This window comes from Camelus bactrianus, chromosome 10, assembly GCF_048773025.1.
Source record: "Camelus bactrianus isolate YW-2024 breed Bactrian camel chromosome 10, ASM4877302v1, whole genome shotgun sequence".
NCBI classification, from domain to species: domain Eukaryota; kingdom Metazoa; phylum Chordata; class Mammalia; order Artiodactyla; family Camelidae; genus Camelus; species Camelus bactrianus.
Window position 1 is genome coordinate 13,520,021 of NC_133548.1, and position 23,973 is coordinate 13,543,993.

Here is a 23,973-nt window from a genome sequence, read left to right on the forward strand (position 1 = left end):
ATCCATTGCTCAGCCATACAGTACTATGTGTTCTGTGATCAGACATAGATACTTGAAGTATCTGCAGTTACCCTTAGAGAAAGAAGCACTGATCTTTAAAGACAAAGGAAAAACCCAAGAGGTGAGTTCTTGAAACATTAACAAAGGATAATCACTGAAAATTCATGTGATATGTTGCTAAATATAGCTATAATCTTAAATATCATATATTTTCATTGGAGGAATCTCAGTTGAGAAAATTAAGCTATCAAAACACAGAAACTACCTGGAATATACCAAGTGTATTTGGTGTTATTATTACAACCTGAAAGATATTTATTGTCCATTTTCCCAAACAAAAAAGAGAAATGTAATATATTATGAATAAACTAGTGGATTGATAATCTTGGTTTATGGGTTAATTATATTTTAAATGATATGTTAATATTTATAATTACTTTCAGATTTTTTAATTAGGCAACTTAACATTGTAGATCATGTCAGGTTTGTTAAAGTATACAGGAATATGTGCCTCTTCTGTTCTGGCAGCTTGATATGGGCCTTCATGTGCGAATCTTTATGATTATCACAGCACCCATGTTTGAATATACTATTCTTTTTATCCTGAGCTATGTCTATACTTATTATCAAATTAACAAAATCCAGATGATTTGTTCTGATACAATGTTCGTAGTGAAGCTTTAAAAAACATGAATTATCACTATCATTTATTGAGTCTTTACGAGGTGCCAGAGAGGGTTCTAGGTGCTTTAATTGCAATAAAATGACAACGCTAAGTGGTAGGCACTATTGAGATCCCCATTCTAAAAATGATGAAACTGAGGCACAGAGAGGTTTATTAACTTGCCCAAGGTCACCCAGATGGTTAGTGGTGAAGCTGGGATTCCAACACAGGCAATGCAGACCCAGAGCTCACATCGTTCACCGCTGTGCTCCGCGCTCTCTCCAAGGATGCTTGGGATGTTAAATAGGAACACGGTGAATGAGAAACTTGTGATCGCTCTTTTGTCTCTGTAATTTTCAAATCTCATTCTCACTAGCTAGTGTTTCTCCAGCGACAGAGATGAGCATGAGAAGTTTTGTTTAGTTATGAAAATATGAAAGAAGAAAAAAAGGCCAGCAGAAGAGAATAAGGCAAGACTCCACAAAAAGTATCACAGATGGTTAGACTCACAAGGGTTCTGAGAGCATCTAGTTCAATCTCTTTATTCTCCAGTGAGTGCACTGAAACAGACTTGTAATTACATTTAGAAAATGACTCAGACACCTGCCTTCTCACACTGAGCTTGGATTTTTCCCTTTTGTGTGCCGCTGTTTGGAATCCGGGCACTGAAATCCTATTTCTGAGCACTCTCAGTACCTAAGCATTGTAAGTAAAACCATGTCTCATTGTCCTCTGCCTCTCCTTTCAGTGTCTGTTTTCTCCTCCCTCACTACCTAGCTCACCCCAAGAGTTTTGGGGAAAAAAAATACTAGCCGTTAATCTGCTAATGTAATTGTTGGTGATAGTCATGAGTCATTTCAATACTAAAATATATTCTGAAATATGTCTATGTTGTGTATATGTGTTAAGCACTGTGGTATAGGTAAAGATTAAAAGAATTATAACTTCTTAAAAACCTGATAGTCAAAGAGACCATGTAATTGCTGCAGGGAACATTGGGCTAAGTCATTTTGCAGTTATTTGATACAGTCCAAATTCCAGGGTCTTGGACTTTAATGAGAGATTCACTAAGACCAAACAGCCTTTGAAATGGGAGGGACTGAATATCTAAGAGTTGGATATCATAGTATTAAGGGAGTTATTCCAGAAAAGATGTTAGTTTTGATGCCTCCTGGGTCTACTGTAAAAGCACTCATTCCAAATACTGCCACCTCAAGGGACTGACTCTATGCCAGTTTACTTAGAGTTTGTGGTCACCACCAGAGAGTAAGTTTCTGGAGAGCAGGGACCCTTACTTGCTTGTCTTTGTTGACTTCTATGTCATGAACTGACCTAGTTTCAATAAGGTTCTATTAAAGCTATGACTGCCTGTTGGTCTTTGACTACACTTCTCTATAGAAGATCCACCAAACATAGAGATATAACCTCTTATTTGTGGTCCCAACACAATCATCTGAGGAGAAATAGAACTGTCAAGGGAAGGTGTGATGGGTTTTTGGAAGAAGAATTCAATAGATATTTACCAAATGCTTATTGTGTGCAAACCACCATAGACAAACAGACACACAGACACACAGATATGCTCTGTAATGTAGCAGATACATTCGTAGTCATGTTCACAATCTCATTACAGGTTTGGGTCTCCTGATCTCTCATCCCTGACACCGGCCTCGTAGATGACTAAATGGGACATAGCAACAATCTAACAGAATTTGTTCTGCTGGGCCTCACTCAGAATCCTGAGAGGCAAAAAGCATTATTTGTCTTGTTTTTGCTCATCTACGTTGTGACGATGGTGGGTAACCTGCTCATTATGGCGACTGTCTTTGCCAGCCCCTCCCTGGGCTCCCCCATGTACTTCTTCCTTGCTTGTCTGTCCCTCATGGATGCGGTTTACTCCACTGTCATTTCACCCAAGTTGATTAGAGACTTACTCTGTGGTAAAAAGACAATCTCCTTCTCAGTTTGCATGGGACAGCTCTTCCTAGAACATTTATTTGGGGGCTCTGAGGTCTTCCTCTTGGTGGTGATGGCCTATGATCGCTACGTGGCCATCTGTAAGCCACTGCACTACTTGACCATCATGAATCGGCAGGTTTGCATCCTGTTGCTGGTGGTGGCCTGGGTCGGAGGTTTCCTGCACTCCGTGGTTCAGCTTCTCTTTGTCTACAACCTCCCCTTCTGTGGCCCCAATGTCATTAACCACTTCATCTGTGACATGTACCCATTGTTGGAACTTGCCTGTACTGACACTCACCTTGTGGGTTTCACTGTGGTTGCCAATGGTGGAGCAATCTGTATGGTCATATTCATCCTTCTACTAACATCCTATGGGGTCATCCTAAATTCCCTTAAAACTCACAGTCAGGAAGGGAGGCGCAAAGGCCTGTCTACCTGCAGTTCCCACATCACAGTCGTGGTCCTCTTCTTCGTTCCCTGTATTTTCATGTATGTGAGACCTGTTTCCAACTTTCCCATTGATAAATCCATAACTGTGGTTTACACTGTCATCACTCCCATGTTGAACCCTTTAATATACACCTTGAGAAATTCAGAGATGAAAAGTGCGATGGCAAAACTCTGGGATAAAAAGTTAACTATGGGTAGAATCAGAATGTGCCACGCACACTGAACACATTTGTCACTAATCCTAAAGCAACGAACAGGCAGTAAATTCTAACCATGGATGATTTAGTCAATTCAATAGACTCCACAGAGATGCTTTTCTTTGTTTATACAAAAGCATCCAAAAAGTAGAATAAATTGTCCTTTGAGGTTAGAATCAATCTAATAGAGAAGTTCTGCAGGATGAATAAGAGACACAGCTTTTTGTCCTATTACAAGAAAAAATAAACTAAGTACACCCTGTAACTTTATTTTTCACAGTTTATACTAAATTGGGATTTTAGAAGGGAGAGTTGTGAAAAAACAAGCTAACCTTTAAAATTTACTTTACTTTCAAATTAATGGGAAAACAATTTGGCTAATATTTAGACAAATTTCTGAGGGCCAAAAAAAGTGGTTTTTAAATTTTAAAGTGTTAATTTTTTTTTTTTTTTTTTTTTTTTTTTTTTGGCACAGCAACTTTCTGTAGCTGCATAATGCATTCGTCTTTAAGATGACTTCTGTTCCTCAGGTCAATGTCTTTGAGTTTGTAGTGCAGGATATTCAGATGGGAGAGGTTACTGTGTTCATTTAAAGATACGATCAGTGAGCTATTTTGTTAGATGGGATGTGGTTGATGATGAAAACAGATTCTGGTTCTTGATTAGAGGATAGAAAACCACACTAATCCAAGTTGTCAATATATTTTCACGCTCTTCTTCATTAGTTATTATGAACATCTTTGCCACTCTTCACATGGTAGACAGTACTTCTTATTTTGTCTTAAAGATACTGAAGATATAGGAAAGAGATGTGTTATTTTGCATAAGCAGTGTATTCCCTAAAAGTCATATTCAACGTAAATACTTTTTACTTATAGACTTAATAATCATTTGTTTCTGTGTAAACAGAATTTTGTTTTTCAATTTTATGTAAAATTATCAGGTTTTTCTCAGTGTGCAGTCCCTTCTGGAATATCTCAAATTAGGAAGAAGATAGATTTGCTCTCATTGTATTATGGAATATTATCTATGCTTTTTAACGATTTTCTTTTCTAAAAAAAGATTTTAGACTTTTTCTTACTTTAAAATTTTATTGTGTATTTTCATGCATATCCATTAATATATGCAATTTATATCTGTTTTGTAGCATCTTACCTAGAATATGATCAATATCACTGAAACTACTGATGTATATTTCCCCGACTCCCTTCCTTTGTCTCTTCCCAGAGATAATCTCAATGCTGAACTTTTTGTTAACCATTGATGAAAATAGTTTAACTATATATGTATGTATTCTTAAAGTATATTATTTGGAGTTTCATATTCTTTATTAAAATTATGTTATGCAGTATGTGGCTTTCTGAATCTTTTACTGACAATGTCAATTAACTTTTCTAAGATTTGATCATATGACTGCACATTTCTCTAGTCCCACAATTTCCCCTGCTGTATGTTATTCCACGTCTGAATAGACCATCCAGTCAGTGGTCATTTGGGTTATTTCCAGTTTTCGATATTGCACATGGTGCTGCTATAAACATCCTGAAAGAATGTCTTTTGTGTTAAGTAGTGTTTACAAGTTCACAATCACAGATAGTTGCAATTTTCTTCTAAACCTGTATTATCAGGTGAATTCCTGTCAACCGTGTGAAGCAGATCCATTAGTCCACATCCCAACCAATACTTGATATTGTCAGATGTTTAATGTTTTTGCAAATCTAATGAGTATAAGACTATGACTGTATTACGGTTTTATTTTTCAATCCTTACTGCTACTGAATTTGAACATATTTGCATGTTTATTAAACATTCATTTTTTCTCATGTTCTATTCAACATGTATTCATGCTTTTGTCAATTTTTCTAGTAGGTTGTTTTTCTGTTATCATAAATGTATTGGAGTTCTTTAGGAATGCTCTGTACTAATTCTTTTTTTGTTTGTATGCATTGCAAAAATCTTTTCCCAGTTTGTGGGGTTTTTTTCTACATTTCTTTCATATAGCTGGATGAATGGAAACTTCTAAATGTAATCAAATTTCTCAGTGTTTATGTGGATTTAAGTTAGCACTTCTATGTCTTTCTTATCATATCATTTCTACTGTATGGCCAGAAAAATGTCAATCAATATTATCTTCTAAAGATTTAAAAAGTTTTGCATTTTTTAGTTTCCAATATTAATCCATTGAACATTGATTTTTATATATGCTGTAAAGTGCCCTTTTCATTTTTTTTCCAGTGATGATAGCCAATTGTCTATGCATCACTTATTGAATAACCCATCTTTTCACATATTGAGTTTTCATTCATGTCTGATTCTAGTTCTGGTTTATTTATTACTGTCAACTGATTAATTTTTCTAAACTTGTGTTTATTTATGTAAGTTTATAATAAGTTTTCATGTCTTATAGGACAAGTCGCTCAACCTTTTTTATGAGGTGAAAAAAGTCTTTGTTTTTCCACATACATTTTAATTCAGCTTGTCATGTTGAAAAAAAAGCCATTGGGATTTTTATATTGAAATTGCTTTGAAGGTATTGACAGTTGAATCTTCCTATCCCATATATAACATAACTCTGCACCCCATTAGGCCTTTGAAGTTCTTTAAATTTGAAAAAATTCACAAATAGTCTTTCATATTTTTAATAAATGCCTTCCTATGTATTCTTGTTCTATTCTACAGCATTACTGAACATAGATTTTTATAAATATTTCTAACTTTTTATAAGCAAAATTATATCTTATTTTAAGTCAACAATTTGCTTCATTTACTTAATAGTGAAGTATTTTGCCATTGGTACATTTTTATGAATTGCTTTTTCATATATTTTATCTAATTTAATTGGCATGTTCAAAATGTTTTATTGACTTAGGAAAGATTTTATATATTATAGTATAAAACAAAGAACTTCTAGATAGTGTTTTGGTAGTGTGGAAGTGTTATAATTTAACTTTTAATGTTATCAATCACTATTATCAGAGTTTGTGCCTTTTTGACATCAAGGTTATGTAACAATTTATAAATTTTTTTCTACTTTAATTATGTTTTTGTATTTTAAAGCATTAAGTACACATATATGCATCTACGTGTGTGGGAGATTTTACAGAAAGAGAGAAAATGTATGTGTATATTTGTGTGTGTGCATATGTATAAAGAATTTAAATCTACTTTGCAAATGGTTATCTGTTACCTTAAAACAAAATTTTCAACACAGTTTCCAAAAATCTTACCTACTTACCTAATTTGATATGTCATGTTTACTATATTTAATGTCCAAATGCTTTTGTATTTATTTCTAGGATATTTTCTTTTGACCAGTTGCTTATTCCTAAGCCAATACTCCATTTTTTTTTTAGTTCTTATAAGTAGATTTTAATATCTGCTAAGAGGACTATAACTCAATACTCTTATTAAAGACAAGTTTTTGTGTTTCGAACAATTATTTCTCATGTAAATGTTAGAATAATTTCAGAAGTTGTAGAAACTATGAAAATTTTGACTGACAATGTATTAAATGTCTAATTAATTAGGAAAATAATTGATGTCTTGTTCACATTGAATCATTCTCCATGGAAACATGAAAATATCTGTGTTTACTTAGGTCTTCTTTGATATTCTTCAATAATTCCTTTGTTTTCATCTTATGGGTCTTTCACATCTTTCTGTTTTTTACATATATTTTATAATTTGGATTACATTTATGAAAAATATTCTTTCCACATTCTATTTTCTAAATAATTATAGCTAGCATTCAAGAAAATAACTAATAAATATTTATCAGTTTACTCTTGAAATCAGCCACTTCACTGAACTCTTATATGTATGAGAGATCTTCAGTTAACTCTTTTGGATTTGCTAGAAAGATAATGGTATCTTAATGATTTTTCTTTCTAATAACTTTCTTTAAATATTTTATATCACATTTCTCCTTAATATATTATTATATTATTTGATATAGGAAAACATGGGGTAATGACTGTGAATAGAGAAATCTTGATTCATTTTTAGCTTCAATGGGGATGCCTTGGTATTTTCCCATAAAAAATTTGTTCATTAAAAATTATCATCCCCACCCTGTATGTCAGTGTCCTGACAGGAAAAGATATCACTCTTCAAAGGAACTACTGAAAACTATTTACAAAGAGTTTTCAAGATCAAAGAATTCTGGGTCTTTGACTTGCATTTTCCTAATATCTAATGATGCTGAGCAATTTTTTTTTAATGATTTAAAAGTTGTGTGTGATTTACTCTTTAGTAAATATGAGTAGGACTGTGCTCTACCTTCCTTGGGATTGTTACTTCCTTCTTCTCTTCTTTGCACCCATTTCAGTTTCCTTCATTCTCTCAGGCTTGGACCATAAGTTCCAGAGATCTCTCTGCTGGAATTTGATGTTTATTTCCTTAGGGTTAATTTGAAACTTGTGTATTCTCAGTGACTTATTTATGCTGTATGTGTTAGTTATGTGTGATCTTATGTGCCAATTCTATTGTATTGTATATTGTATTAGATTATGTGTACAGAATATTGTCTATTCTGTTGTGTGTTTTGTTAGATAGTTTGTAGAGACATTCAGATTTAGGGACCTGCCATAGCTATATAAAAGACATCTAAATTTAGCTTTTAATTTTTCCTTCTTCTATTAATTTATAATAATCTCTTTCAAATTATAAGTCCTAATTACTTGTTTCTGCATTTCTTTTTAAGAAAGATTGTTTTCTTTTGCACAAAGTTCTGAGTTGGAATTTTGTATGTGGACATTATTTGAGCTAAATTGAAATTTTATTATGTTGATTAGCCATAATCTCACTCAGTACATCTGCCATACACAAAGACTTTACCTTTTACTTCTCTCCAGTGCCATATTGCATTTGAGAATTTCAAGTATACACTGGTTAACTGAAAATAAAAATTCTTGTTTACACAACCTTATGTTTTTGCTCTTAATAAGTGACTTACTTTTTGGTATTAGAATGCAGTTTTTCCACTTAATTCCCCTAATGTGATTGGCAGGAGAAGCCTCTGAAGATATACAATGTGCTGGAAGGATCTTATGGAAGATCTCAGTTCTCTAGAGCATGATTCCTCAGTGAATTTAATCTTGAACAAGCAGCCCTGGGGACAAACTGTTTTGACAACTCTGAAGTGATTTACTGTTCATTGTTGATTAAGTGCCCAGTCATAGCTTCTCTTACCGGGGGGAAGATTTCTCCTTGAGTAGTAACGTTACAGTCGAAATGTAAAACAAAAGCCATTACTTTACTAGGCATGAATCATATTAAAATAATCATATAAATGCTTAAAAAATATCCAAAATAAAACTTATTTCTTTAATTATTCAGCTCTCTGCATTATTGGCTGAAATAGTATTAAAGGTTTGTTCAATTAATTTGGTCAGTTCAACATAATAATGCTTTAAATTTGTTCTTGATATATATTTTCAGTGACAGCTTTCAAATTTGATGACTTATCAGTCATATCAACTATATATTCTTGAAGCCAGCTCTAAATAATTCTATAATTTAAATTGTAAAGTGTTTATAAAAGTTGAAGAACATGGTCATACCTTGTTCAGGCAGAGAGATATATGTTTATGTGACAAAGTGATTAAGTGTAGCCTGATCTTCTCTCTGCAGTCACACCAGGGTTGATGTGGTGGAAATCCTGCCTCACCTTCATTGAACTAAACATTCATCTTCGAGGACCAAAGAGAATTGGTGAAGCCTGGATTTGGAACAACTGACTGAAGAGGTAATAGAAAACTCAGGTAACATATTCACAAAAACTCTTCCCTTCGATGAGAATCGGGAAAACTGAGTTACTTGAAATAAATTCTGTATCTGTCTTATGAAGCATGTTTTACCATTTAACCTCAAATATTTTATGCCAGAAATGCCAGGAATAATACAGCATGTATGTTTACTCCATTCTGTATAATGCTGTTGGAACAAATGCAATGACAATAATTTTCTCCAATATTTTGTATTACAGTTGTTTAAATGCAAGCTGAAATAGAGACTAAACATAGCCGAGCATAACAAAATATAACAGGACATATATATGATCTTCACATAATCTTTTAGATTGTTTTATATAATTTAGAGAATCTGACAATTATTTATTTTGTATCTTAATATATTGAAGATAATAGTAAGGACCATGATAGCTTTTTACAAATAGTTATCTTGAACATAGTGTTTTTGAATATTCTTGTGTAGACATTTTATTTCTTTTGGTAATTTTTTTTTTTTTTTTTTAGTTTTGGTAAAATATACAAAACACATTATTGTGCTTCCAACACCAGTCTCCATCTCCAGTACTTTTTCATCATCTCAAACTGACACTCTGCATCCGTTAAACTGTAACTCCGCATCTCCTCATCCCCCCAGTCCCCGGCAACCACTGCTGTACTTCCTGTTGCTTAGAACGTGACTATTCCAGGTATCCCAGGAAAGGGAGATCATAAAATATTTGCCTCTTTGTTTCTGGCTCATTGCTCTTATTTCAATCTATTCAAGGTTCGTCCATGTTGTAACATATATCAGAATTTCCCTCCTATTTAAGGCTGACTGATACTCCATCATTTGTATATACCACAACTTGTTTATACATTCACTAGTTGATGGACATTTGGGTTGTTTCTATCTTTTGGCTATTGTGAATAGTGCTGCTATGAACATTGTTGTACAAATATCTGAGTCTCTGCTTCTTATTCCTTTGTGTTTATTTCCCAAATAACATTTTGATATATGAGTTAACAGCTTCTTATTGTAAAAGGAAACTCAAAACTTAAAATGTGAAAGCTTGAGTTCAGAGGCATTTACTTACTTGTTAGACTCATTGAGCTATACTTACACCTTATTGGAAAGTGAATTTTAGTGTCTGTGAAAATTCATGAATTGTGCTAGATACAGGATCTACAAAAATCTCAAAGAAAATACCAACATCTATTTCTGCCTGTGGGTTAATGACATGGATATTTTCTCATTTTTATAAATATTGTGAATAAAACAGGACACATTGCAGTACACAGACAGTTGATCTCTTAATTTATGGAAAGATTCCCTCAGATATAACTTAGTTTTAATGATACATTTCAAAGTGGAGAATGAGATATGGAGAAAGACACACAAGGGAATCTGGACACAGTAATGTGAGTGGTAAAACTGGATGGCTTCCATAATTGCATATGATAATGACACACTCAATCCATTCATCCATCCCTCAGGAAATGCTCCTTTGGATAACTAGAAAAGAGAGGGGACATTGAGGAAACTCATGTAAAACTAATTGTTGAGGTGTGGCACCAAATTTATATGAGGAAACAAAAAGTAGTAAATCATATTTTTAATTTATTTAGTGCTTATTACTTATCCATGTTTGGAGAGCTTTATTTGCATTATCCTATTTAATCTCTAAAACCAGCCTATGTGTTGGATACTATTATGTTTCATTATAGAAATGCTGTTGAGTGGTTTTCCCAAGTCACACAGTTGGCATTTTGAGGCTCAAATTCCAAATTGGAATTTAGAACCTGAGTTCTCTTAAAATACACTGCAGCCATTAAGGGCCACCCCGGTAATATTTATAAAACAAAACAAAACAAAACAAAACAAAACAAAACAAAACAAAACAAAACAAAACAGACAAAGACTATGTGTGAGATAGGCAGTGTACCATCTCTGATAGCTATTTTTGAGTATTTGTTTCCAAAGTCTGTTCAACCATATTTAGGGTTTAGTGTTGGCATTTTTCTTTTACAATGAAGAAATTCACTTGGGAAATGTGATATTTCTTTAAAATTTATCTTTTTAAAATCTAATGAGCTAGTTAGGCGTATATTAGAATCTCAAAATTTTTGCTACATCATTTTAATGGTCACTACTCACTCATTAAGAAAAAGCCATTGGTTACATGGGAAGCAGGTTTTACTATATAAACAATTAAATATAAACATGGTTAGACAGGAATTGTGATCATATGTTTCAAAAGGATCTGCACTGAAACTCAAAATTTCAGTCTTTAACTTCCAATATCTTGCTGATTGTGTTTTCCAGTATTGCACACCTTACAAACCAAATGGTTTGCTTCCCCACCTTATGTTGTTGAATTTGGCATAGTGTAGATCTGCTTGATTTACCTTATTTTATTTGTCATTGTGGGATAGTTATCATGATCTACGTTTTGAGCATTCTTTAAAGAGTTACCATTTCTCATTGAAATTTGAAGAATCTCACAAATGTTTGAAGCAGATATATTAGTTTTTTAACAACATCCGATATTGATAACGTTTGGAATTTTGTATCATTCCCAGTTGAGTTAATAGCTTTGAACAGCTTAGAGTAATAATTAGGTCACTTAAATGCATAAGGCATGCTCAGATTCTGGAGATACAATTATTAATAACGCATGTTTGCTGTCCCAACAGACCCAACAATGATGGTGGAAAACCAGCTGTAAACACATAGGTGTTGTAAGTACTTACAGGTCCAAGGGTTAGGCTCTGCTACTAGACATTATCTGTTGCATGCTCAGACAACTCCTATGGAAGGCGGGTATTTACTTTTCATCATAAATGCAGGTACAGCTTGGTAATTGTGAGTGGAGATATTTAGGTGTATAATAAGTGCACATCCAGAGCCCTGAAGATGGAACTCCTTTAGGCAACTGGTTGCTTATACTCATGCATCTTAAAGTTGAGAATTTGATTTTCTCATTTTCCTTTGATCCAGAAGTATAAAGATTCTGAGAGGCAAATCCTGGAGCTAATGCTGAGTTACCCTCTAATCCATCTCTGAATCTATAGCTCAGGAAATCTGAAATTCCTCTAGTCCCAGCTCAGCAAGTTCCCCAAACTCAAACTGTTGACCAGTTTCAAAGCATATTTTATTCAGCTTAAGATCTTTGTCATTTCCGATCTGCCTATTCTCAGTCATCTCGCATTTTTTCTCTTCTACACTTTTATTCTCTCTCTGATGTTCGAGTACAAATTGGCTTGCCAGAGGCACAAATCTCCTGCTCTCCACAAATGACAGTCTATAAATTAACACTGAAAAGGGGCACATAATAATTTTGCCAAAATGAAGTAACCTACACATTACATGTAAAATTGCACTGGATCATATCTGAAAGACCCCACAAAGTTTTATTTTCCACAAGCGAGAGTGAATGGCCTGTATTCCACACAGCCTCAGATAACCAAGAATTTACAATATGAACAAAATAACTAGTCTAATATACTCATTACTTTAATAGCCAAATAACCTTTAATACATACTAATTCATTCTGGTTAATATAAAGGTGGACTGCCAGCAAAAGTGTTCACATGCCACTTAGGATAAAGATTTCAATGACAAGAATTCGGAAACTCACACATCTGGAAAGACTATCACCTTTCAGTAAGAATAGGAGTTGGGACATGATTTTTCCAGGATGCCTGCACAAAATTAAATAATATTTCTAGATTTTGGGTACAGAATTCTTTCCACTATACTGTGATTCTGCCTAAAATTTTTATTTTGGCACTCTTAATTGAGTTCTGGCTAGCAATATTTAATTCTAAACAATTTTGGAAAGTAGGGAAAATGTCTGTGTAGTACACATTCACTGAGACTTGTATTGTCTGTTTTTTCTTCCAATAGCCTAAGTTGCAATTAATGTCAATTTAGTTGTGTGTGTGTGTGTGGTTTGTGTGTATGCTGTTTGTGTGTGTGTATTTTTAAATAAAATATTGTTTTCATTGTACTTTATTGGGTAGGAAGAATTTTATACATTTATCTCTGCTCAGTTGCTCTCTTATAGTCTTGAAATTCATTTTACTTAAATAGAGTTTAATAAGCATTTAATGAGCACTCATGATGTGCCTGGTTCCTTCACTGATGTGGGTGACTTACTCTGTTTCTGTAGCTCATAGTAACTCAGAAAGGCATCTATCTACACATCAGCCTGTGATTCTATGCTCCATGCCTGGGCATTGCTTTACATAAATATATAAGTAAAGATGTTAGGAATGGGATTGATCTCATGCTGGACCTCAGAGGCCAAAACATACTCAGGGAAAAAAGAAACAACATATAAAGTCAAAAAGGAAGTCTTTGAATTGTGTTGCTTGTGGTGGAATCTAAAAAAAGGTGACACAAATGAACTTATTTACAAAACAGAAACAGATTCACAGACATAGAAAACAAATGTATGGCTACCAAATGGGAAAAGGGTTGAGGACGATAAATTAGAAGTTTGGGATTAGCAGCTACAAACTACTATATATATAAAATAGATGAACAACAAAGTCCTTATGCTGTACACCAGAAATTGACACGATGTTGTAAACCAACTATACTTCAATTAAAAATTTAGATAAAAAGGGACTATATTCATTAGCTTGCAATAACCTATAATGAAAAAGAATATGAAAAAGAATATGTGTATATTTATAAATGTACGACTGAATCACTCTACTCTACACCAGAAACTAATACAACATTGTAAAATCGCCAAACTTCAATTTAATAAAAGGAAAAAAATGTCATCTCTGTGAGAGAGATTCTGGAGAAAGCAGCTTTCTTATTGTGTAGTAGATCATCTCTCAGATATGCCTCCCAGTTAGAATACGGACATCTCGTCGCTGTAGTTGAAGCAAGGAATTTGTGATATTGGATAGAGTGCTTGTGGGAGGAGATTCCAAAGTCTCATTGTGTGAGCCCTTGTGGAGCAAACACTGTGCAGTAAGACATCACAGTTTTGACAGAAAGCTTGCAATCTTCTCCAAGTCATTATCGGCCCTTTTGTTTGCAGACTCTGACACCTGATCAACACCTTCAGATCACCATGGAAAACAGGAACAATGTGACTGAGTTTGTCCTGCTGGGGCTCACACAGAACCCTGAGATGCAAAAAGTTCTATTTGTCCCCTTCTTACTCATCTACCTCGTGACCATAGCAGGCAACCTGCTTATCATGGTGACCATCGTGGCCAGCCGGTCCCTGGGTTCCCCCATGTACTTTTTTCTGGCTTATTAATCATTTATAGATACTGTCTATTCTACTGCCATTGCTCCCAAAATGATCACTGACTTGCTTCATCAGAAAAAGACTATTTCCTTCCAGGCTTGTATGACTCAAGTCTTTATAGATCATCTGTTCGCTGGTGTTGAAGTCATTCTTCTAGTGGTGATGGCCTATGACCGATACATAGCCATCTGTAAGCCTCTTCATTATTTGGCCATCATGAGTCGGCGGGTATGTGTTCTCATGCTGCTGGTGGCCTGGATGGAGGCTTCCTGCACTCACTGGTTCAATTTCTCTTCATTCATCAGCTCCCCTTCTGTGGCCCCAATGTCATTGACAACCTCCTGTGTGACATGTACCCCTTATTGAAACTTGCTTGCACCAACACCCACCTCATCGGACTCTCCATGATGGCTAATGGAGGGGCAACCTGCACTGTTGTCTTCTTCATTCTCTTAGTTTCCTGTGGGGTCATATTACACTCCCTTAAGATGCATGGTGCGGGAGGAAATCACAAAGCCTTCTACACCTGTGCATCACACATGACGGTGGTCATTTTATTCTTTGTTCCTTGTATCTTCTTGTATGCAAGGCCTAGTTCTACCCTTCCCATTGATAAATTCATGACTGTGGTTTTAACTTTCTTAACTCCCATGTTGAACCCCTTAGTCTATACCCTGAGAAATGAAGAAATGAAGAATGCTATGAGGAAACTTTGGAGTAAAACTGTGACCTTAGCAGGAAGAGGGCTGTATCCTTCATGTAGGACATGATGTTCATTCTATTACAGAATCAATAAATGCTTTCATTATCAATGATTGCACTTAAAAAATCATTTCCTTTGGGTTATGTAGACTACTTATTGCTGAAACAGCTATAAAATCAATTTTTATCTAAGTGGAATGGTTTATAGTCCTTTGAGACCAAATGAATTGCATAGGTTTAATCCCTTGTGATATAATCTCTTGTATAAGTAATTATACTGTATTTTTTTTCTGGTTGTTGTTATAATGCCCATTGAAAAAAATAGACTTTGTTCTTTTAAAGCAGTTTCAGGTTTACAACAGAATTGAGCAGAAAATACAGAGTTCGCATATAGCCCTCTCCATCCACACATACATACTCCCCTACCCTCAACATCCCTCATCAGTGTGGCATATTTGGTACAATCAATAATCATACTGTATTAAGATCCTTTAGCGACAAAAGTTTTTTGGTTTTACTTCAACTTCTTTTTCTGGAGCAATCACTGTCCTGGTACAGAAAAATATGACCTAATAGAACTTGTTCCATTTTTATCAAAGAGAATGAAATTTTGAAATTAAAAATTCTTACGGCTAAAAAATTTTAATCTAAAAATAAATGTCCTGGTCAAATTAAGTAATTTAAAATTTCACAGCACATGATCACAGCTGAGGATAAATCCATAAGAAATAAACTTTGTTAAATGTAAACTGTGATGGTAGCATATAGTTGATTTTGTGCATTCTGACACAGTTTAGGCTGAAAAATTAAATTATTCAACCCAGTTCTTTGCATCTGGATCAAATGGCCTCCACCAATTCTTGCAATACATACTTAAGTCGTTCATATCACATAGAGCTCCAGAGTCCGCCTACATTAAATTAAACTGTCTGGGTTCAGGATTTCCTTTTTAAATGCAACAAATGTTTAACATTTGGGGTACACATGATCTTGTACACAAGGAATGCCTTTCTCATTCTCTGTAAACTATGTTCTTGACTTCAGTGATAAATCAAAGGTGTCTTTCTGTTTACAACTGCTCTATAGCAATTTGGGGGATCAAATACTATATACAGACATCAGTTTTTTAAGGCTCTGGCATTACATGTTTCTGAATAGAGTCAACCCACAACATAGATACTAAGGCATAAAATATGTCTTCATCATTTTCTCAATTTGTAACTGGATTCATTTAGTGTACTTAGCAGTATTAATGCCTCCATGTATTTGACACATATTAAATAAATGCCAGACACATATTGAATAAAGTTTCATTAATTCTTCAGTGAAGGAAATATAAAGTACTCTAGAAGTTTAATCTGAGGGAAATCTGATATGGTGAATTAAATATTTCAAAAATATTAGAACTGAAGGAGCTGACACGTGACTACTGGAGTGAATGAGGTTGGGATCAAGGACCTCCCCCCTACGCTATTATGCAGATATGAGGAAGCTGGAATCATGATGAAAGATCTCTGCATCTACTTCTCAAAGTCCTTCCACGCTGTGCATTTAAAAAGATAATTCTCTTTAAATTTATAAAGTTTTTCCTTTTACATTCACGTTTCTAACTCACATGAGATACACATTTTCAGCTATGGTGTGAACTGGAAATACACTTTCCTTATTTATCATTAGGATAAATAAAAGTTCCCAGCATGTTTATTGAATAGTCATTCTGTTTACAGTACCCTGCAATATCACTATATAAAAATTCTATATACCTATTATTCTATTTCTTAACTTTATATTTTGTTCAGTTAGTATATCCATAAGCCAGTCCTACAATGTCTAATGTACCACAGTGTTTCAGATACTAGGGAGCTCCTTGTGCCTGGGTGTCCTCCAACAAAAGCTCGGGGACCAAATGTCAGAAGGTGTTGAAGAAGGATTTGAATATCTTTGTAAGAAGCTGAAATAGATATCTTCAAAGATTTACTCTTTGTATACAATGAAAAAATTAGCATGTTTCTTCTCCTCTTATACACCATGAAAGAAAATATTTTATGTTATTAAAAAGCTTTGGATTTATCTGAAACCCAAATATAAATTTCTCATCGCCATACTATTGATATTTTCTTTACATGTTAATACAGAGGATTAATTATTCCACAGTTGATCAAGAAAATATTTCTCAGCTGAAGACTTACCCAAATTATAAGGCTTTGTTGTGAATTAATTTTGACTCTTTTCAAAAATGAAGTATGCTACCAAAATACAAACGTGTGTGTAGGTCGTAGACATACTTACAGTTTCCTTTTTTAACAGAAAGATTCAGCCTCCCACTTCACGGGTACCAGGTTCTGTTGAAGAAATCAATGGACTCCATGATGTAACAATATTTAGCAAACATATTAGGGTTGTGAAAACATGATGGAGAATAAGAAAACTAGCTTCAGAATCAGGAGATATGGGTTTTATGTCACAGTATGCCCTCATCATATTCCATAACCTTTACATGAGTTCTGCATTTCTATAAGTAGTTCACTTAGGTAAGTTGGAAGGTGCTCCCAAGTTCTGTGATTCTGCTCATGCCAATATTTACTTATCATAAATATCACCTCTCCAAACTTTTCTATTCCTGGTAAACAACTGCAGAGATATCCTTTTGGTGTAAAATTGTCTCTGGGTTGGAATAAGGCAACGTGAGCTCTGCTCTTGAGTGCCTCTTTGTTTTGAGAACATGCTCTTCTACCTAGTGAAATGCATGAAGCTGTTCTAAGAATACTTTGGTAGATATTAGTCTCTGAAACTATCGAAGTTCAAACCATTCCTCACCTAATTTCTGATCAACTGTGATAGGATTCATATATATTTTCTGATGCTTTCATTTGGATTTACCCTTCTTCAAGTTTGAAAATCTGTGTCACTGTCTCTCTGGAGTTCTAAACCCTTCTGTACTTGGATTCGTATTTTGGAAAAGACCTTCCTGGCATGGCTCCAGGAACTCTTCTTTTGAAAAATTATTTTCATGAACAACCTTCACTGATTTAGACCTAACTCTGTCCTCTTTCCATTTCATGCTACTCTCTGGAGCTTGGGGAGCTAGGCTAGACAGGGGTTGGGTTTCTAAAGCAATCTCTCTAGCCAGTACTGCAGCTGTTTAAGTGAGGCTGGATGACCACTTAATGGGCCATTATGAGTAGGTTTCAAGCTTTTATGAGGTTGAGAATGATGGCTTTGTACATGCTAATTCTCCAATCTGATTCTGGGTTTCATTCTGGAGCTGAAAGACAAGTTCAAGACATTTTCATGATGACACTGAAGGAAAATCCATATTCCTTATAATCCTTTAGATAGTTTCAAATCTTCATTCAAATTGTCTTTGGCATCTGCCATCACAGATATTATTATGGCACTATAATATTACAGTGTCTAGTCAAGATAGGCTTAGTCATGTGGTTTCAGTTTTCTTAAATGCTTTTCCTTCATGACACATGCTGCTCATAATGACCACATTCTCTGTAGCCAATGCAGAGTTATGTTCAATTTGTTTTTCTTTATATTAAAGCAAGCATATTTGAACATGTGGTCATTATGGTAAATGGGGAAATTAATGAATTGAATTGAATTGAATTTATTAAAATACTTTCAAAGATTGGTATTTATTTCTTTTGGTAAATAATTATAATATGCCTCACAGTTGGTGGCAGCATAAACACGTCATACCACTTTAGTTGTAAAACAGTAACTTAAAGATAAGGATCTTGGCCCAGGATTTAGTGGCCTGGCTTCTTATTTTGCCTTGGCAAATGGCATTCTGATTCTGTCTTCTATTTCCTTATAATAAATTGTGAATATTGATGCTTACATTTTTTCTACTCCATAGGGATATTATGAGATCAAATTTAAATAACTGAAATAAATGCATTTTACCATCTCTGAATATAACTGGAGAATGGAATTATTTTTATCATTGGCATGAGAATCTAATTCCAGAACTGGCACATGAAACAACTACTTTGAAGAAATACTGTGAATTTTATCTGCTGTGAAGTGCTAATATTATAATAGGGTTCATAATTTATCACTTAATCTGAAAATAATACTTAAAATTATGGTTACCATGAATGGTAGGTCACTTAAAAATTCAATATTATAATAAACATTTTAAAATCAGATAGTTACCCAACTAAGTGTTTAATTTATGTAATATTAAATATTTAGACTCCATATTTAAAATCATTTACTATCAAATAGCCAATTTCATAAGTGATTAACTTGTTTTTCTCTTGTCATAGTGTTTTGTTTTCATGTAGACTTAAGGGTGCAATTCAAAATTAAAGAAGAATGCTATAAGAATTCTCCACTGAAGTTCAGTTTCCTTTCTTGAGATAATTGTGTTTTTGGCAAGATCTAAAATGATGGTGAAATACTCCTGAGGTCCAATTAGCCACAAGTAAGAAACATCATAGAATTTGACTACAAATGGGATATGTGGTAGCACTTTTAAGGCTCAAGAGAAAGGTCTTATCCAGGTGCCACTTATAAATCAGCAAACACGCTTGGTAGAGATGAGCTAGTTGTCATTTTTTACTTCACAACTTTCTTGTTGAACTATCAGCTTCCTGGGGCCCTGGCCATGGAGCTATGTCAGACAACATCATAGGTGAGATTTTTTTCCCCCGGGAAATTGTATAATCATAGAGTTTTAGTGGATTTTACAAATCACATATCCCCCACCAGTCTAAGATATAAATCTCTTTTCAGCATATCAAGCATCAAGAAAGTTAGAATCAACTATAATATTACCAACTTGGCAGAAAAAATATTTTGAGGTATTTTTTCTCATTGATATATATTTAACACCTGTGTTTAAAACTGCACATTATTCAAAGAGATGCAGGATACTTTATTAGCCATTTCTCCAATACGGAACATAACATATAGTTTCTAAATTTTCCACAGCTCCCAATAATTTTGTTAAACATATTTTAAAAAATAATTTTTCCATCTAAAATATGTTTTCCTTTAGGGCTTATTCCTAGAAAGAGTATTGTGGAGTCATAGGGAAAAGATGAATTAAATTCTGTTTTTTCATAGTTATGTCTAAGTCAGTTTCAATAATTATGTCTAATTCTTACTTTATGTACACTCTTTTCTCGTCTGCTGGGGGAGTCAACCTGAGAATAAGGGAATGCAATGAATCTGCTGCCCTTTTTTCTAAATGTGTGTACAATTTTCATCTTGGATAATTTGAAAATAAAGCTCTTTATTCACTTAACTTTTTTTAAAAAAAAAAAAGGAATAGTTTTTGGACAATATATTTTATTATATTTATGTTTTCTCTGTTCTTTGGGAAATTTATGTCCCCACATTTCTATTCTATTAGTAATGCAATGTCCTCTAACCAGGAATGACAGATGATGGATGCTATGGGAAGACCGGAGAAGAAGGCAGGAGAATGCCTGTAGCAGAAACATAAAGGGGTGGGAAGGTCATTCACATCATGAAGGGATGAGCTGCTGCTATTTGGTAATAAAATGTCAGGGAAGGGATTACTAAAGGCGCTTCACAGAGACACTTTCTGTAACTTTATGTGAACATGCATACATTAATATACACAGTCAGGGTCCAATTAAGATTTGTTGAATGAATGAATTTGTAAAAAGGTATTTATAGTAAGTAATAGAGTTTATATGTGTTTGTCTATATATATATATATATATATATATATAGTACTTTATCTTATCTAGCAGACTATTTCCTTCTGTTTTCCACATTAAATTTCTATTTTCACAACTTTGGAAATAGGGATTTCCTTTGCTTGATAGATCCTATTGTATTGAACACCTATGAAAGATGTTTTTTTCAATCCGGTTCTACAAAAGCTGTAAATTTACTGTATGTGACTATGTAAAGTTGTATGTGGAACATAATTTTGAAGAATTAAAAAAATTAATTAACAAATACTATAATTACCTTGAAAGTAAAATGACCCAGTAATACACTCTTTCTTATAGGCAAGAGCATTTTGATACTTAGCTTATAAAGTATGTCAGAAATTAACCTGGAATGCAGCTTCCTTTCACAAGTTTATTTATGTTTCTCATAAAGTAGAGAGCAATGATAAACAGAGCAGGAGGATGAGAACACTTGAATTCCTGGTTCATTTATGGTCTGGGGAAGCAGACGTATTCTCCCCCATGGAGAATGGCAATTCACCAAGCACTTCCTCCTCAGCTAACAGGTTCCAGGCAGGGAGGACATTATGCCAGGCACTGTGGTAGGTGCAGTGGGGAAACACACCTGAACAGCTTATGTGTTCTGGTAGGTACCAGGGAGAGCGTGTTGCCAACTACTTACATACATTTCCCTAAACTGCCTGCTTATGGGAGATACATATTTATGGTGTCTTTCTTCCCACAGTTAGAGCTGAGGGTTCAGGTGTGAATTCTCATGGAAGAGGGAATGCTTCTAACCTCTATGCCACATCTCTCAGCTTACAAGATCCATCTGAGAATAACAGTTTGTAACCTCACAGACACAGAGGAGGGCTCAGAATCATGGGACACAGACATGACTTAGCAGAGTCACATGGAGCTGGAGACAGAAGGGGAATCCAGATCTCACGAGGACAGCTTAGGGTTTTCTCAGTAAATGACTCATCAGATGTTGCCCTATAGATGTTATACAGGCGACAGGTACTAGGTGTCTGAAGAGATGGAAAGTATCATGGAGGAAGTAAGAGAGAATTAAAACAAGCACTGAGGCAAAGAAACGCTCCACAGGTACAGTGACTGCTCTGCTTTTGTGCCAAGAAATTCAAACCACGATCCTTTCATGATTAATGGGTATCATTCTTTATCTCTTGCTAGGTAGTTCAGGCCCCAAGAAGGTGTTGCTTGCTGAATGGCTCTCCTCACGCCTCCCAACAATGTGACTGAATTTGTTCTCTTGGGACTCACGCAGGATCCACACTTGCAGAAAATACTCTTCTTTGTCTTTTTGCTCGTTTTCCTATTTACCGTGTTGGCCAATCTGCTCATGGTCATCACCATCTCCCTCAGCCCTGCACTTTCAGCTCCCATGTACTTCTTCCTCACCTACTTGTCCTTCATAGATGCTTCCTACACATGTGTCACCACCCCCAAAATGCTCATTGACCTGCTGCACCAGAGGAAAACAATCTCCTGGGGTGGCTGCCTGACTCAGCTCTTTGTGGAACATTTCCTGGGAGGATCAGAAATTATCCTCCTCATTATCATGGCTTATGACCGCTATGTGGCCATCTGCAAGCCTCTGCACTACACGACCATCATGCGACAGGGGCTCTGTCAGCTCCTAGTGGTGGTGGCCTGGATTGGGGGCATCCTGCATGCCACTGTGCAGATTCTTCTCATGGTCAACTTGCCATTCTGTGGCCCCAATGTCATTGACCACTTCATGTGTGATCTCTTTCCGCTGTTGAAGCTTGCCTGCAGCGACACCTACAGGCTTGTAGTGGTGGTGGCAGCTAACAGTGGGGGCATGTGCTTACTCATTTTTTCCATGCTACTCATCTCCTACATAGTCATCCTGAGCTCCCTGAAATCCCACGGCTCTGAAGGGCGACGCAAGGCCCTCTCTACCTGTGGCTCCCACTTTATAGTTATGATACTCTTTTTTGTCCCTTGTATATTCACCTACACACGTCCTGTGGCCACCTACCCTGTAGACAAGTTGGTGACTATGTTCTTTGCAATATTCACTCCTATGTTAAATCCTATCATTTACACAGTGAGAAACACAGAGGTGAAAAATGCCATTAGGAGTTTGTTGAAGAGGAGGGTAATTTAGGCTATTCATGATGCCAAGAAAGTGAGGATTTATATGAATATAGAGGATTATATTTATCATAAAACATGAAAGAAAATTAAAAATTTTGTAGATCATTGACAGAAAAATTAAAGCCCAGAAACTAACATTCACTGAGTATATAAAACATGGCTAATCCCTTTGCTGATGTTTTTAATAATTTTTAATGTATTTTATTAAGGCTTCAACATTCAAGTGCCTAGATTCAGGATATGCAATGGAAAGAACATCTATAAATCCTTGGTTTGATGATTCTACAGTATGTATTTCTGCAGAGCCTCACTGCTACTTTACTAAATTCTTTATACATATGTTACTTTGATGAAACTGACTTTGCCATAGGTGTAGCGATCTATTTCAGCAGTACAGGATTTCCTCACGTTCCAAAAGTTGGCATTACACCACTTGTTTTTTTAACAAAAGACCTACATTTGGGCTTGTTTTCACTAACTGAAATAAATCTGAAGAGGACTTCTGCTTTTGTGAAAACAAAAGCTATTACTATACTAACGTTGGCTTTTCTCCATGATACAAACTTTAGGAAAGCAGATGACACCTGTAATGCTCCTCTATGCATGTGGGAAATACCAGGTCATTCTACATTATTACATAACTCTTCATAAGTCAAAGCTTCTCTGATTACAGCACGCCAACTTGTGTTACTTCAAACAGATATCCCTTCCTCAAACTCACTGTTCCTCTGGGGCTATTTCTTCCATAATTTTACCATATGGTTATGCTTGAGCATTGCACACCTGTTTTTGTGGTGACCATTTACTAGCTTATGTTTGTAAAAACTCATAATAAATAGAAGCTTTTCCCACAATGTCAAAGCTTGGAAGATGATATAATTAACATTTAATCTATTAAAATGATCACATTTGCAATGGATGGTAAGAATTAAACATTATAACAGAATCTAGACTAAATCACGTGTGGTTCATTTTGCCTTATGCCTGTTAGATAAATGAGAGTAAACCAGAGGTAATGAGAGGAAAAGTATTGAGTTTCTACTCTAAGACAAAAGGGAGGATTTGAAGAGGGAAATTAAGGCCAATGGTTGTGTCTTAAGGGCTATGACAAGGGCTCAGTGGAGAGGTAAACAAATTAGCAAGGTACAAATTATAAATTGTCAACAGCAAACTTTGAAAGTGTAAGG

At 35.0% G+C, this 23,973-nt stretch overlaps 2 protein-coding genes and 1 pseudogene across 2 annotated transcripts; all 3 read left to right on the forward strand.

Moving 5' to 3' along the window:
* Positions 1 to 2,348: 2,348 nt before the first annotated feature.
* On the forward strand, positions 2,349 to 3,296 carry LOC105076758 (olfactory receptor 4A5-like). The gene has a single exon (XM_010965015.2). The coding sequence runs from the start codon at positions 2,349 to 2,351 to the stop codon at positions 3,294 to 3,296; it is 948 nt and encodes a 315-aa protein (XP_010963317.2).
* Positions 3,297 to 14,052: 10,756 nt separating this feature from the next.
* Positions 14,053 to 15,046, forward strand: LOC105076419 (olfactory receptor 4A15-like; annotated as a pseudogene).
* A 6,823-nt stretch (positions 15,047 to 21,869) lies between these two features.
* LOC105076759 (olfactory receptor 4C3D-like) lies at positions 21,870 to 22,796 on the forward strand. Its single transcript, XM_010965017.2, has one exon. The coding sequence runs from the start codon at positions 21,870 to 21,872 to the stop codon at positions 22,794 to 22,796; it is 927 nt and encodes a 308-aa protein (XP_010963319.2).
* Positions 22,797 to 23,973: the final 1,177 nt, after the last annotated feature.

Excerpts from the sequence above, each read along its gene's own strand:
- LOC105076759 (XM_010965017.2), top strand. The coding sequence starts at position 21,870 with ATGGCTCTCCTCACGCCTCCCAACAATGTGACTGAATTTGTTCTCTTG.
- LOC105076758 (XM_010965015.2), top strand. The coding sequence starts at position 2,349 with ATGGGACATAGCAACAATCTAACAGAATTTGTTCTGCTGGGCCTCACT.